At 49.0% G+C, this 12,715-nt stretch overlaps 1 protein-coding gene across 2 annotated transcripts; it reads right to left on the reverse strand.

The window, feature by feature from the left end:
• Positions 1–184: 184 nt before the first annotated feature.
• On the reverse strand, positions 185–12,715 carry LOC119533939 (protein ZNF783-like). Of its 2 annotated transcripts, XM_037835899.1 has the most exons (7): positions 12,526–12,715; positions 8,297–8,698; positions 8,082–8,208; positions 7,786–7,914; positions 7,006–7,134; positions 5,759–5,869; positions 186–3,576 (listed from the first exon to the last, which is right to left on the reverse strand). In XM_037835899.1, the coding sequence occupies exons 1-7, from the start codon at positions 12,547–12,549 to the stop codon at positions 2,732–2,734; spliced, it is 1,767 nt and encodes a 588-aa protein (XP_037691827.1). In that variant the 5' UTR covers positions 12,550–12,715; the 3' UTR covers positions 186–2,731. The 2 variants fall into 2 exon arrangements, with proteins under 2 accessions (XP_037691828.1, XP_037691827.1); XM_037835900.1 differs by lacking the exon at positions 5,759–5,869 and having other exon boundaries at positions 185–3,576.

The raw sequence follows: 12,715 nt of genomic DNA on the forward strand, positions 1-12,715 counted from the left end.
AGTCCTCAGCTCCGCCCGCAGCCAGCTCCCCATTGGCGGGCCCGGGAAGCCCCGCCCCCCGCAGCGTGCGCCCGGGCTTTGTCCGCCAGCGGCAGGTGCGAGCGCCCCGCGCGGGTGCTTTGCTGCCCGGGTAACGCATCCGCGGTCCTGCGACTCTTGCCGAGCAGCCCACCCCAGTCGTCAGCTGTTACGCCCTGGACAGCCGCAGACCTCCAGGAGCCAGATGACTTGCACGCACTCGTTTATTCCAACATATTTATTGAGCACCCAATGGGGCAAGGGACAGCCACCTTCACAGTTGTTAAGGGCCTTTAGCTTCACAGCTCAACGTTTTCTTTGTTTTACAAATGAGGAAGCCGAGGCCCAGAGCAGGGAGTGAGTTAGGGGCCAAACCAGGGCCAGTTCCCAGCCTCCCGGGTCCGCAACACTGCTCTGCTCCCCACCCGCCCCACCGCGGTCTCCGCTGACACATTCCAACAGTAAAGAAACGTTCTTTAAACACCTACTGAATGCCAGGCGAACTCACAAAGCCTAGCCCAGAACCAAGCACAGTGAATGATTTGGAATAAAAGAAAAAAAAAAAAAATGGAGTGTCATTGCGTTGTTATTAATCATGGTTTGCACTTCTTGGAGCATTAGAAAAATAGGCCTAGGAACTGAATAAAATTCTTAGCACAGAGGCATCCAAGAAAAACTCCCGAGACTAGCTCTTACAGCTCTGAGGGTTAAGTGCTACACTTGGCTTTCATCATATCCTGTCTGAACAATTGCTGACAGCTCAGCTCAGCTCTTGTGGGCAGGGAGGCAGAGCTGGGGGTGCCAGAGCAGACAAACAACACCCACCACAGAGAAAGGTGGTATCTGTTTTTCCCAACCTTAGAAGGGGGGCTTGGCTGAATTGTCACTGACTTGTATGACACTCTCTCTTGCCCCAGAGGTGATGGCAGTGTCACGTTTTTAATCATCTGCCCCCAACTCTGTGAAGAGAATCAGAAGAGGGTAACAGGAAGTGGCAAAGCCAGGGACACAGGCACCCTGAATCAGACCTCAACATTGGCCACCTCTCAGTGCCAGACAGAAAGGCACAACAAGCTATCAGGATAGTTGTGGACCTAAAATCACTCCAGTTTCAAAATCACCCACATTCAGGATGAATCTATAGGTAGCACCCAAGGCAGTGTGACTTAAGCACCACCAGAAGGTGTCCTCAAGATCTCCCCTAGAGGCCTGATACTATTGCCAGAACTTTGGAACTTCCTTGGTTTGAACCTCATTGCTTTCATTAAGAATTTGTTCCATTAAAATACAATGGATTCCTGGAGGAGGTAACTCTGTGGGAAAGTCTTAACTCACTCTGAACTCAGTGGAACTCTCAGTTCACTCAAGAAGATAAAGGTCCTTCCGGAGGGATTGTGACTAGGGTGAAGGGAATAGAGATCAACATGGAGAAAAGGAGAACTGAACTTGAAAGGAAGAACAAAAACAGGTTTCACCTTTGTCCTAATGCCTCCAAATCTATTAAGACCCTGATAACCCTAAGGTGAGGAAGTAAGTACTGGGGTCATTGTCCCCCTTGTCAGATGAGGACTGAGAGACCAGGGGTGGTTAAAAGATATACCTGGATTTCATCCTGGTCTTAAATCTATCACAGAACCCAAAGTTCTCAAACTACCCAAGAGCAGCGGCAGCCCCCTCCTTTACATGATAAAGCAGGCCTGGAGGTCCCAGAGCCCAGGTTGGCTGACCAGCCTCACCCAGGCCAGGTCTTCCTCTCAGGGAGAAGACACTGCCTGGGCTCACTCTGTACCACCCACCAAGCTATCTTACGTGGTGCAGTCAATGGATGATGCATGCCCATCACCAGTAAGACCTTCGGAGGAAGCGTCAGCTACTCTGGGCTTCAGGGTCTCTCTCTCAACTGATAACCAACCCAACTAAGTAATGGAAATGAATATTCTTTGGGGGAAGGATTAGGAATGATGAGATATCTCTCTGAGCCACGTGACACGCAACTGGGACGACACCTTGTTTCCAGCGTTATCAACTAAGGCACTCCCTATCAACACCCACAAGCTGGTCTAGACTTAGTTTCTCTTCCAGCTCTCCAATCCCCACACCCAAAAGAGGTGGCAGAATAACTCCTGTCCCTCCTCAGGAGCTCTTGGTCCCCTTTGCAACTGTACACAGTACTTACAAAAGCACTAGGAAAGCTCCAATAAGAGAAAAAGAGGATTCAAAACAAAGTAGAAAAATCAAATTTCCAGTGCCCTTTCTTCAGGCTGTCTGTCCACACTGCTGTTTCTCACGTTGATAGCAGGCAGAAGACCTTTTTGCACAAAATCAAAATCCAAGGACCTCAATAACTCTATTGGCCCCATGCTGGAAGGGCCACAATCTCTGTCCTCTTGACTGTTTATAGTGCCTGCCAAAGACCCTACCAACAAATTGGTATCCCTTAAGCTTTAGGGATCCTTTACAAGTCAGGAATGCATAAAGGGCAGCAAAGAGTGACAGACAAACTGAGAAAACAGGAAAGTGAGGCCTCTGGTCACATACATACACTGCATCACCAAGAGGACTGCTGTTTCCCATTTGAATGGAAAAATCTCTCCAAAACCACAGGGAAAGGTCCCACAAGTGGAGAGAAGGGATGTGCTGTCTCTCCGAATACGTCCCGCCAGGGGGGTGCCCCAGGGGGCTGGAGAGTGACCCCAGCAGGATCCTGCCTGGCTCAGCCCTCCTCAGTGCGGCTGGGGCGGGGGCGGGGACAGGGTGGGCTTCCCTGGTGGGCAGTGGAGGCAAGACAGTGTGGGCCTGCTTGGCCTCGGGCATGAGTCTGCATGTGGACAGCCAGGTGGTGGTTACGGTTGAAGGCCCGGCCACACTGGGGGCACCGGTAAGGCCGCTCACCCGTGTGGATGCGCTGGTGACGGAAGAGGTCCGAGGGCCGGCGGAAGGCCTTGCCACAATAGGGACAGGAGGGCCAGCCCTGACTGTTGCCTGTGTGCAGGCGCTGGTGCAGCAGTAGACTCTTGCGCTGCTGGAAGAAGCGCAGACACTCGCTGCAGTGGTATACCTTGGTGGCTGCCGGCCTCCGCCCCATGAAGGCACGACCGGCCAGGGAGCGGCGGCCCTCAGGCTCCTCGGGAAGCCAGCGGATGACAGGGCCAGGCACCACCACCTCTCCAGGCTCCAGTGTGGAATGGGCTTCTCCCCACTCACTGGGCGAGCTGCCCTGGGCCTCCCTGTGATTCTCCTCCACATGGGTGCGCTGATGAATTGTCAGGTTAATCTTCAAGCGGAAGCTCTGCCCGCAGTCAGGGCATGGGAAGGTCCGCTCTCGTCGGCGAGGTAGAATGCGGGGTGGCTCCCCCACAGCCCCTGGTGGGCGCAGATCCCCTGCCTGCACCCTTGGCACACACACAGCATGATGCTGGCTGGTACCCCCAGTTCTGTTCCTGGGCCCTCTGGGGATTCTACACTCGGTCAGGCTGGGGGGATCCCCCAGGAAGAGCTGCTCGGGCATCATCTCATCCTCAGACTGTGCTTCTGTCTTGATGATCACACCACCACCACCTGGTAAAAGGAATCTATATTGATTTCCAAGTGAACTGCACATGCTCCCCAACCTGAGTCCCTCTGCCCCCAGTCCTTGCGTCAAGGCTCTGCTCTAGTCGTGTCTGTACCTACTCCCACTCCCACCTTCACTGAATTCTTTCTTCTCTAAGTGCTCACAGCACAGAGTTTGGGTCCTGCTCACTGGGCACCACCAAGAGACACTGTCTTACACTGTCATTTAATCATGCTTGTTATCATATGGCTGAGAGGCTCAGACCAACCATTCCTTGGTCTCTTGGAAGAGAGGAGACCAAGATGCAAGGCCAGGTATCAGGGAGCCTAGGAGGTCAAGGGTCAGACAAAGCAAGAGGAGATGGAGGGTGGGGAGAAAGATGGGTGGGAAAATGAAGGGAAGACTAACAGAGAGACAGACACTAGCAAGGGACCATGGACAATGAGACACACTGACCATGGCAGAGGTGTTTGGAGGTCTCCCATCTCTAAGATTTCTGATGACCTTACTTATGATCCATGAACAACTATGAGTCTTGTAGGCTCGTGGCTGGTTCCAGATGGCGGTAAGAGGCCCTAAGGGATAATCTTACAGTCTGAGGCCTGCAGATGGTCAAATTTACTCATCCTCTTAAAAAATATGCACAGAACATCCACTGCACACTAGACACTGGTCTCTGATGACAGGCGGGAGGTACTTAGGACCTGATTCCTGGCTAGTGGGAACCCACTGAGGTGGTCCAACAGAGCACCACATGCACTTTCTCATTGTGGGTTTCACTTTACTGTGAGGAGGGACTGAGACAAAGGAACTGCCAGTGCAGAGCAGTGAAATGGAGGGGCTAGTCCTGGTGAAGAGCCAGCTCCTGAGACCTGAGGACTCAGCAGACAGCTATCGGGGTCCCTAAGCTAGGATGGCAAGTCCCTGGCCATGGAGCCCTATTTGGAACACTGCATTCTTCCATCCTCATGCTGTTCATGTTTGGTCTTCTCCTGGAAGTCTTTTCTGACCATGTCAGCTCCCAACCACTCTCTTGTCTGATCTCCCCCAGCACCTAGCAGCCTCAGCTGCTCTAAAGCTTACAGCTGAACCTCACCCTCCGCATATTTAAAACAAAAATCTTCAACCCTGCAAGAGCAATTTCCAAGGTCCATGACTACAATAATTTATAATCTTGTGAAGCGTGAATTTAACATGCTGGGAGGCTGTTGAGGAGTGAGCCCCTTAACTGGTGAACCTTCAGAGAGCAGTATCTCAGTTGCAAGACCTTATTGGTTCTCTGCTCATTGCAGCTTACCTTGTAATGTTCATAAATAAACTCATGATAAAAAAAACCTTATTTCTTTATTAGAAATGGCCCAACCATTTTTAATTTAGTCCTATAGCTATAGAATATTAAGAATCTATAGGAACCACCTAAACTTTTGGATGAAACTTTGTTATGTTTTAATGGACTAACAACAGTTTTCTTGAATTTAAGGATTAATGAAGGTCTCAGGTACTATTTTTTTGTGAAGGCCAAGGGTCCTGGGTCTCTTCATTTCAATCTCAGATCCAGCATTGTCTCCCACCACCCAACAAACCCAAGGTGGACCCAACTCTCATCGCTGCCTGTCCTCTGATGCAGGTACCAAGGGAACTGGAGGAGAGCTATATGCATCCCTTTCTATCATGGCAGAAAACCTTTCCTAGGGCCAAAATGGTCAGCAACGGCTTTCTTTTCTCCTGCTTATCAGGATGTAAGCCTGATGCACAGACTCTAGCAGGGAGGGCCTGAATTCAAATCCCAGGTCCACCATATACTTAAATGTAAGACATCTGAGACTGTGAAACTGGGCCACTCACAGGGTTGCGTAAGGCCAAAACAAGATAATGTGAATGGCCACTCTATTATCATGAGACTGCCAACTTGGTGGAGTGCAGCTTGTTTTCAAACAGCACTATCCCAGACAAGCCAGACAGCTATAGGGAAAAAAGACCAGGCTGTAGACAGATCTGGGTCCCCAGAGCCCCCAGTGAAATAATACCTACATGGTGGGGGAGCGGCAACCCCAAGGGGAAGTCCATCACCAGGCCTGTCACGGCCAGCTCCCCTCCCCAACCAGAGTGAAGTTGTGGGACACCCCTTCCTCCATTCCCAAAGGGATTCCTGAGCTCTTCTGTGACAGATCTCCTCCCTTCACTCACCGGACCCCATGTCAGGCAAGATTTCCCTGGGAGGAGAGGCAGGTGACTCGCCATCTGAAGATTCTTCTTCCTGTTTAATTGAGGGCAAAGCACTGGTGCCGACTGGAGGCCCTGTGAGAGAGAGAATCCTTTTAGGACTTTCCCTGACTCTGGGTTTCTGCAGAGGTGGACTGCCATCTTCTCAACAAGCCCTGGACACGTACGAGCACCTGCCAGGTAAAGGGGTTCCCAGGGCTTTTGTCCAGAGGACTAAAGTTCCCAGTCAGCAGCCTCAGCTTCAGAGGTGAGAAGAGAACAATGAAAGCTACAACCCCAGTACCCACATGGACAGTGCTAACAACTCATTCCTCAACATCTGACTGTTACCCAATGGGCCTGAAAAGGACAGAGGATTTGGTGAGGCTGGGGCCATGGTCTGATGGTAGGGCTGGGACACTAAATTTCTATAAAGTCCCATCTCTCCTACTCATGAGCAGAGCCCCCCCCATACACACTGCCTGGGGAAGAAGGTACAGATGAAAGGGAGAAGATACCACCTCCATTAGGGAGTTTATAAACAAATGGAGAAGGTACACAAAAATAACTGGAGAGAAAGCAGCCCACACAGACCCAAAAGTCAGGTCAGCTGGAAGGAGAAAGAAAGGGAGAGCAGTAAAAACCAAGACAGCCAAGTACCCAGTCTTCAGAGAGAAGATTCTTTGGATTATTTGCCAAATGTCTTGCTATGTTTCCTCTGAGTTATATTCTGTTTTCATGAAAGGATGGACAGGAATTGCCTTTAAATTAGAGCAGACAGAAAACAGTAGAAGAGGTGACTAAAGTCACAATCCCTTTTAGGTCTTCAGAAAGAGGACATGTACTGTGGAACTGCAACAAGCTGGCACTGTGCAAGGTGTATGACATATAGCACTCTGTTTAATGTAACTGTCATAAAAAACCTGAGGAGGTCCAATACCTGCCCTTGTGTGCCCCTCCACTCACTCCAGCCAGATTGGTATATCCAGCCCTGAGCAAACATACCTTTGCTCAGGCCATTTTCTCATGCTGAAAATGCTCTTCACTCCTTTTTTTTAAGGCCTATCTCAGGGATCCCCCTTCCAGGAAGCCTGTCTAACTCAGCCCAGCCCAGTTCCCACCCATGTCTCCCAACTCTGAGCCTCTAGTAGCACTTCCTCTCAATACTACTTGTTGGGTCACCATGTACTGCCTTGTGACACATTTATACTGCTGCCTCAGACCTCACTCACCGGTGCTTGGCCCATGTGGGGTTACTCTTGCTTCTGAGCCTTGCTGGTGATCGGGGGCCTGCCATTCTTGTGGCTCCTCCTGGGCAGGGCTGATTGGGCTGGGGATGTGCTCTGGATATGGAGGGAGGCCTAGGAATGCAAATCAGGGACAATGAGTTCAATGCAAAGGTCTCCCAGGTGGCTGGGAATCTCTTGGAGTCCCCAGCAGATTCTTTATCTGGTGAGAGATCCTCTGGGAAATGGCTCAATGAAGAGAACTGGGATCCTGGAGTATCAGATCAAGCACAGGGTTTTGTAATTAAGTAAACTTCACAGATTACCTTGTGACTAGATTCTGGTCTAAACCCTCTATGGATATTGTACAACATGGTAATTTATTACATAAGAGCACCAGACAGGTCATAATAGCAGGGTAAAAAATCTGGCCTTTTAGGAACTCTATGCTAGCTACTGCTAGCATACTATTAATTAGGAACAACTTACTATTAAATGCTCAGTTTGCATATGCTTTATGTTTACCACCTCAGTAAATTCTCACAACAACCATGTGATACAAGTCTATTATCCTCTTTGTACAGATGTTGAAGCTATACAATTCTAAGGGCAAAGCCCTGTACCCACAGCTAACTTTATGGGGTGGCCTTAGACTGAGCACGCCCCCCTTCCTGACCTCCTAGGATTGTCTGGGGAGCTCCACAGGACAAGTGGAAAGCCCAGAGAGAGCTGGGGCCTTGGTTCAGTTTGCTCCCAGCCTTTTCCCCTCTTGCTCCCACAACTTACAAGGACCCAGCTTCCTTGAACATGTTTCCTCTTTCTCCTTCTCCTTCTCCTGGCCCCACTGGTCTTTAGGACAAGGCTCTTCTCCCCTCTCTATCCGGGTGAGGATGTCAGGTTTGGAGATGGCATAATCTGTGTACAGAACGGGGAGAGACAGCGAGGTTAGGACCTGACACAAGACACCCAGTTGCCCACAGAAATGTGGAGCTGTCCAAAGTAACAGAAGCCAAACCAAAGACACAGACTGCGGGAGTCCAATCTGCGGACAGAGGCCAAATCCCTACCCTACACAGCCTTACCTAGGGAGACCAGCATCTCATAGTTCCCCCTCATGACGTGCTTGTAGAGCTCCTTCTGCCAATTATCCAGCTTTCCCCACTCTGGCTCGGAAAAATACACGGCTACATCATCAAAGGTCACGGGCACCTGTAACCACAAGTGTCACACACGCTCACACACATACTTACACGCACGGCCACTCTGGTCCCCCACCCCAGGATGCCCAAGGGGTTACCTTAGGGACCTCCCCCTTGCTGCCCGGGGGCAGCCGCAGGATCCAGAAGTTCCTGTTTCGCAGCAAGGTTTCCACGTTCTCCAGCCGCCTCTGCAGCAGCCCGTACTCCTGCAGTAGCGTCCCCAGTGTGGCCCACTTGCCCTCCAGCTGGTTCCCAAACTCCAAGGTCATCTTTTCGCAGTCAGCCAGCTTCTTCTCAGCTGTCCCTGTTCGCCCCTCCAGCGTCAGCAAGCGGGCCAGGCAGGAATCCACCTTCTTTTCCAAGGCCTGAATGGCAGCCACCACAGTCCACAGCGTGATCTCTGTGGAGTACAGGTATGAGTTCTTCTCAGCAACCGGCTGAGGTGATGGAGAAGGTATCGAAGGCCTTTGGTCTTCTGTTTGTTTGTCCCTCTCTGGAGCCTGTTCACAAGCAGAGAAAAGAGAGGATATCAGAATTACACAATCAAAACTTCCACCTCACAGAGAACCTTCAGAATGGCATCTGCCCAGGTAAAACCAGTCAGGTGACCATGTGGGGGACAGACGGTGAAACGGATAGCAGTTGGGAGCCTCAGTGAGAAGAGATATTAACCGGACCAAGGTGTTAGCAAGTGGAAGAAAGGAGGAAAAATATGGTCAACGACAACAAGTCCATGTAGTGTCAGACAAGTTGGACAAATGACTTTCCTTCTTTGGTCTTAGTTCCCTCTTCTGAAGATGACAGGATGGAGCTAACACATGGTGGCTTTGTAGCACTGCAGATGAGAACTGCAACACTGCGGGCTGGCTGACTTTGGTAAAGAGTTTTTTGTTTGCTTCTTTGTTTAACATCTTTTAACTTCACTTCTGCATCTAGAAAATGGAGATAATAATAGTATCTACATGAACAGGAGTGTAAAAACTAAATGAGATAATCCTTGTTAAGCTTAGCTCAATCCCTAGCACACAGTGAACACTCAACAAATGTAAGCTCTATTGTTGATATAGGTAAGATGAAAACGCTGATGATGTTTATGATGGTGGTGGGTCTAGCTCAGGGCTGTGATATAAAATAGTTTATCGGGCTTTTCTTTCTCTATCTTCTTCATTCTGTTGTCCTCCAAAGCCTTGGAAAAGAGCTTCTGAAGTGCCTCAGCTTACATAGTACCTGATGTACAGGTGTTCACTGAACACCTGCAAAGGTTCCAGTCCAGCACAGGATGTGATACAATTCCTGATTCGTGATACTAAAAGCCTTGCAACCATTTCATTTATCCTTCATAGCTAAATCACCAATAAGTCCCATCAGTATTTCTTCCAAAAATACATATCACAGTCATCTGGTTTTCTCCATCTCCACTGCCATCATTACCTGTCTCAACCAGGCCACTGCAGCACCATTCGGCCATTTCCCCACTTCCACCCCTTTCTCCCCATCAACAGTTTCCACAGAGTAGTCAATGTGATCTCTTAAAAACACAAACTAGATCACCTTACTCCCCTACTTAAAGCTCTTTAAGAGCTTCCCATGGGATCTCGAATAAAACCCAAATTTAATACACCCAGGCCACCTCTCTGATCTTCTTTCCCCACTCCTTAACACACTCCAGCAAGGAACACTGTCCTTGCAAGGATTCCTAGGATACACCCAGATCTCTTCCACCTTTGCATTAGCACTTCCCCACAAATCTGCATGCCTGGCTCTCTCTCATCTTAAAGGCTCCAGCTCAAATACTACCTTGCAGAGACCTCGGATAACTGACACAGCTAAACTAGGCGCCCTGTGAGTCTCTATCACTGCCTGCTGTTTCCTCCCTCCACTGCGTGCTTGTTTTATGGTTTGTTTCTCCCATGAGAACATAAGCTCCATGAGGGTATCTGTAATTGGCAGTTGTATTCTCAGCTTCTAAGAGTGCCTCACTTACAGCAGATGCTCAATAAATATTTATGAAACAAATAGAAGACTAAACAATTAAACAATACATCATCTCAAAAACATTTATTAAAAACCTATCTTAGTAAAGGTAAAATGGAGATGCAGAAAAAATTGGATGGTTTGAAATAGCTATAATAAACAACAGGGTGAAAAGACATGCTTACAATAGTTGAGGGCAAGTCTGTCCTTTTTGGGAAGTTTCTTAGGCTCTCAGGTGCTACAAGAGGGAAAGAAGCATGTAGCATGGAACAATCAGAAAGAAGTGGGTAGGGGGCTAGGCTGGAGCTGCTGCTAGCAGTATAGTGACAGGCCTGCTAGGTGGCGCCTCTTCAGGGAACGGAACCACAAACACACAGAACCCCCAACCACCTTTCTCTCCCTTGTCCTCAGGGAACCCAAAAAAGAAGCACACACCAAACTCACTGATTAAAAGGGGGAGAGGGACCCTACGTGGGACATGACTCCCAGGGACATAAGTCACCCAGACAACGTATGAAATGGCTCCCGGGGATGAGCCTGAACCCAGCATCATGGGATTGAGAAAGCCTTCTTGACCAAAAAGGGGAAAGAAAGGAAACAAAATAAAGCTTCAGGGGCTGAGAGATTTCAAAGGGAGTCAAGAGGTCATTCTGGAGGTTATTCTTACACATTATATACATATCCCTTTTTAATTTCTAGTGTATTGTAATAGCTAGAAGGAAATACCTGAAACTGTTTAACTATAATGCAGTAAGTAGCCTTGATTCTCAGTGATGGTTGTATAACTATGTAGCTTTTCTCATGTGACCATGTGCGAGTGAAAACCTTGTGACGCACTCCCTGGATCCAGTATATGGGCAGGTGAGTAATAAAATACAGACAAAAATATATATAAATAATAGGGGGAGATAAGGGGTATGGGATATTTTGGGTGTTCTTTATATTTTTTTTAATTTCCCACTTTATTTTTATTATTATTTTTTGTAGTAATGAAAATGTTCTAAAATTTATTTTGCTGCTGAATTTACAACTATATGATGACCCTGTGAGCCACTGATTGTATACTTTGAATGAATTATATGGTGTGTGAATATATCTCAATAAAATTGCATTTAAAAAACCTATGACTGAAGGATAGAGGAATTGAGAGGTGGCTTCTAAAGGGTAAGTGGTTTTTCTTTTTCAAGTTATGAAAATGTTCTAAAATTGATTGTGGTGAGAATGTACAGCATTGTGATTATAGTAAAAGCCAATGACTGTACATCCTGGATGGATTGTATAGTATATAAATATATATTAATAAAACTGCCTTAAAAAAATGAAAGATAAAGGAAATTCTTTGACCAGATAAAAGTAACCATAAAAAATCCACAACAGACATCATACTTAATAGTGAAATATTAAAAACTTTCAGGAACAAGACAATGACACCTGCTATCACTTCTACTCATGATAAAAAAAAGGGGGGGGGATTCTCTCTTAAAAAGCATATAGAAAAATCAGAATTTCAAAAACTTCATTAAGATGTACTAACAACAGCAGATACCGTTTGCTGAGCTTTCTACAAGTGCGTCAAAAAAAAGCCAAAGGATCATTTTTCTCCGAATTCGACATACTGTATGCATATTATCAAGCCAATATTCTAAAATCTAAGCTAGCCTTTAAAAAACAAAAAGCACCTACAATTTCAAAACAGCGTTCTTCTCCTTAGGTATTTTTAAATGGTCTAATTCAAAAGTCCTGGTCTGGTCGCCAGGCTCTGGCGTCCACTGGACGTGTGACCTTGGGCCAGTCTCTTCCCCGAGGGCCTCAGCTCCTCGGCAGCTGTCACATGCAGCTGGCGACCCCTGCTCTCTATCTGCCTCCCGGACCTGTTGGGCTCCTCATATGAGGCAACGGATGGAGTAAAAAAACAAACAAACAAACCAACAAAAAAACAGCTACTCTGTTCAAATGCAAGGTATTATAATCGCCTTTAAGTACTATTATAAAGCCGGCCTTGGCAGGGCCGCGAAAGGCGGCCGGGTCGTCCTGTCCCCTGACGTCGGTGCATCGGCCTCGCTGCGGCCCCGCCCGGTCCGGCCTGGTGTTTGGGCCGCCCAGTCGGTCGGCTTGAAAGACCCACCCGACACCAAGACGGGGACAGACAGTAAAACCCAGGGAGCCCGACGCGGGCCCGGCGCGGGGACAGGAAATGAACCAGAGGTGGCGAACGAGAAGGACTTGCTGCCGCGAGTCGCTCGCGCGGGGCCGAGCTCTGGAAACCCTCGCGCTGGCCCATGCCGCTGCGGCGGCTGGGGCCGCGGGCATCCGAGTCCGTCTGTGCGTCGGCGCGGACCCGGGCAGCGCTTACCAGAGCGGGCGCCGCTTCGGCCATGGCTGCCCGCCGTCTCTGCACTTGGGCTGGTCTTGTTCGGGACTCGGGCCTGTCTGTCCTGGCTCGACTCGGCGGCGACGGCGGAGGCGGAGTGGGAGCCGCCCAGCCTCGGGAGCTCCTGCCCCGCGGCCGCGAACTGCGTCCCGAGCCACGTGCCTCGCTGGCC

Source organism: Choloepus didactylus, chromosome 5 (genome assembly GCF_015220235.1).
Source record: "Choloepus didactylus isolate mChoDid1 chromosome 5, mChoDid1.pri, whole genome shotgun sequence".
Lineage (NCBI taxonomy): Eukaryota > Metazoa > Chordata > Mammalia > Pilosa > Megalonychidae > Choloepus > Choloepus didactylus.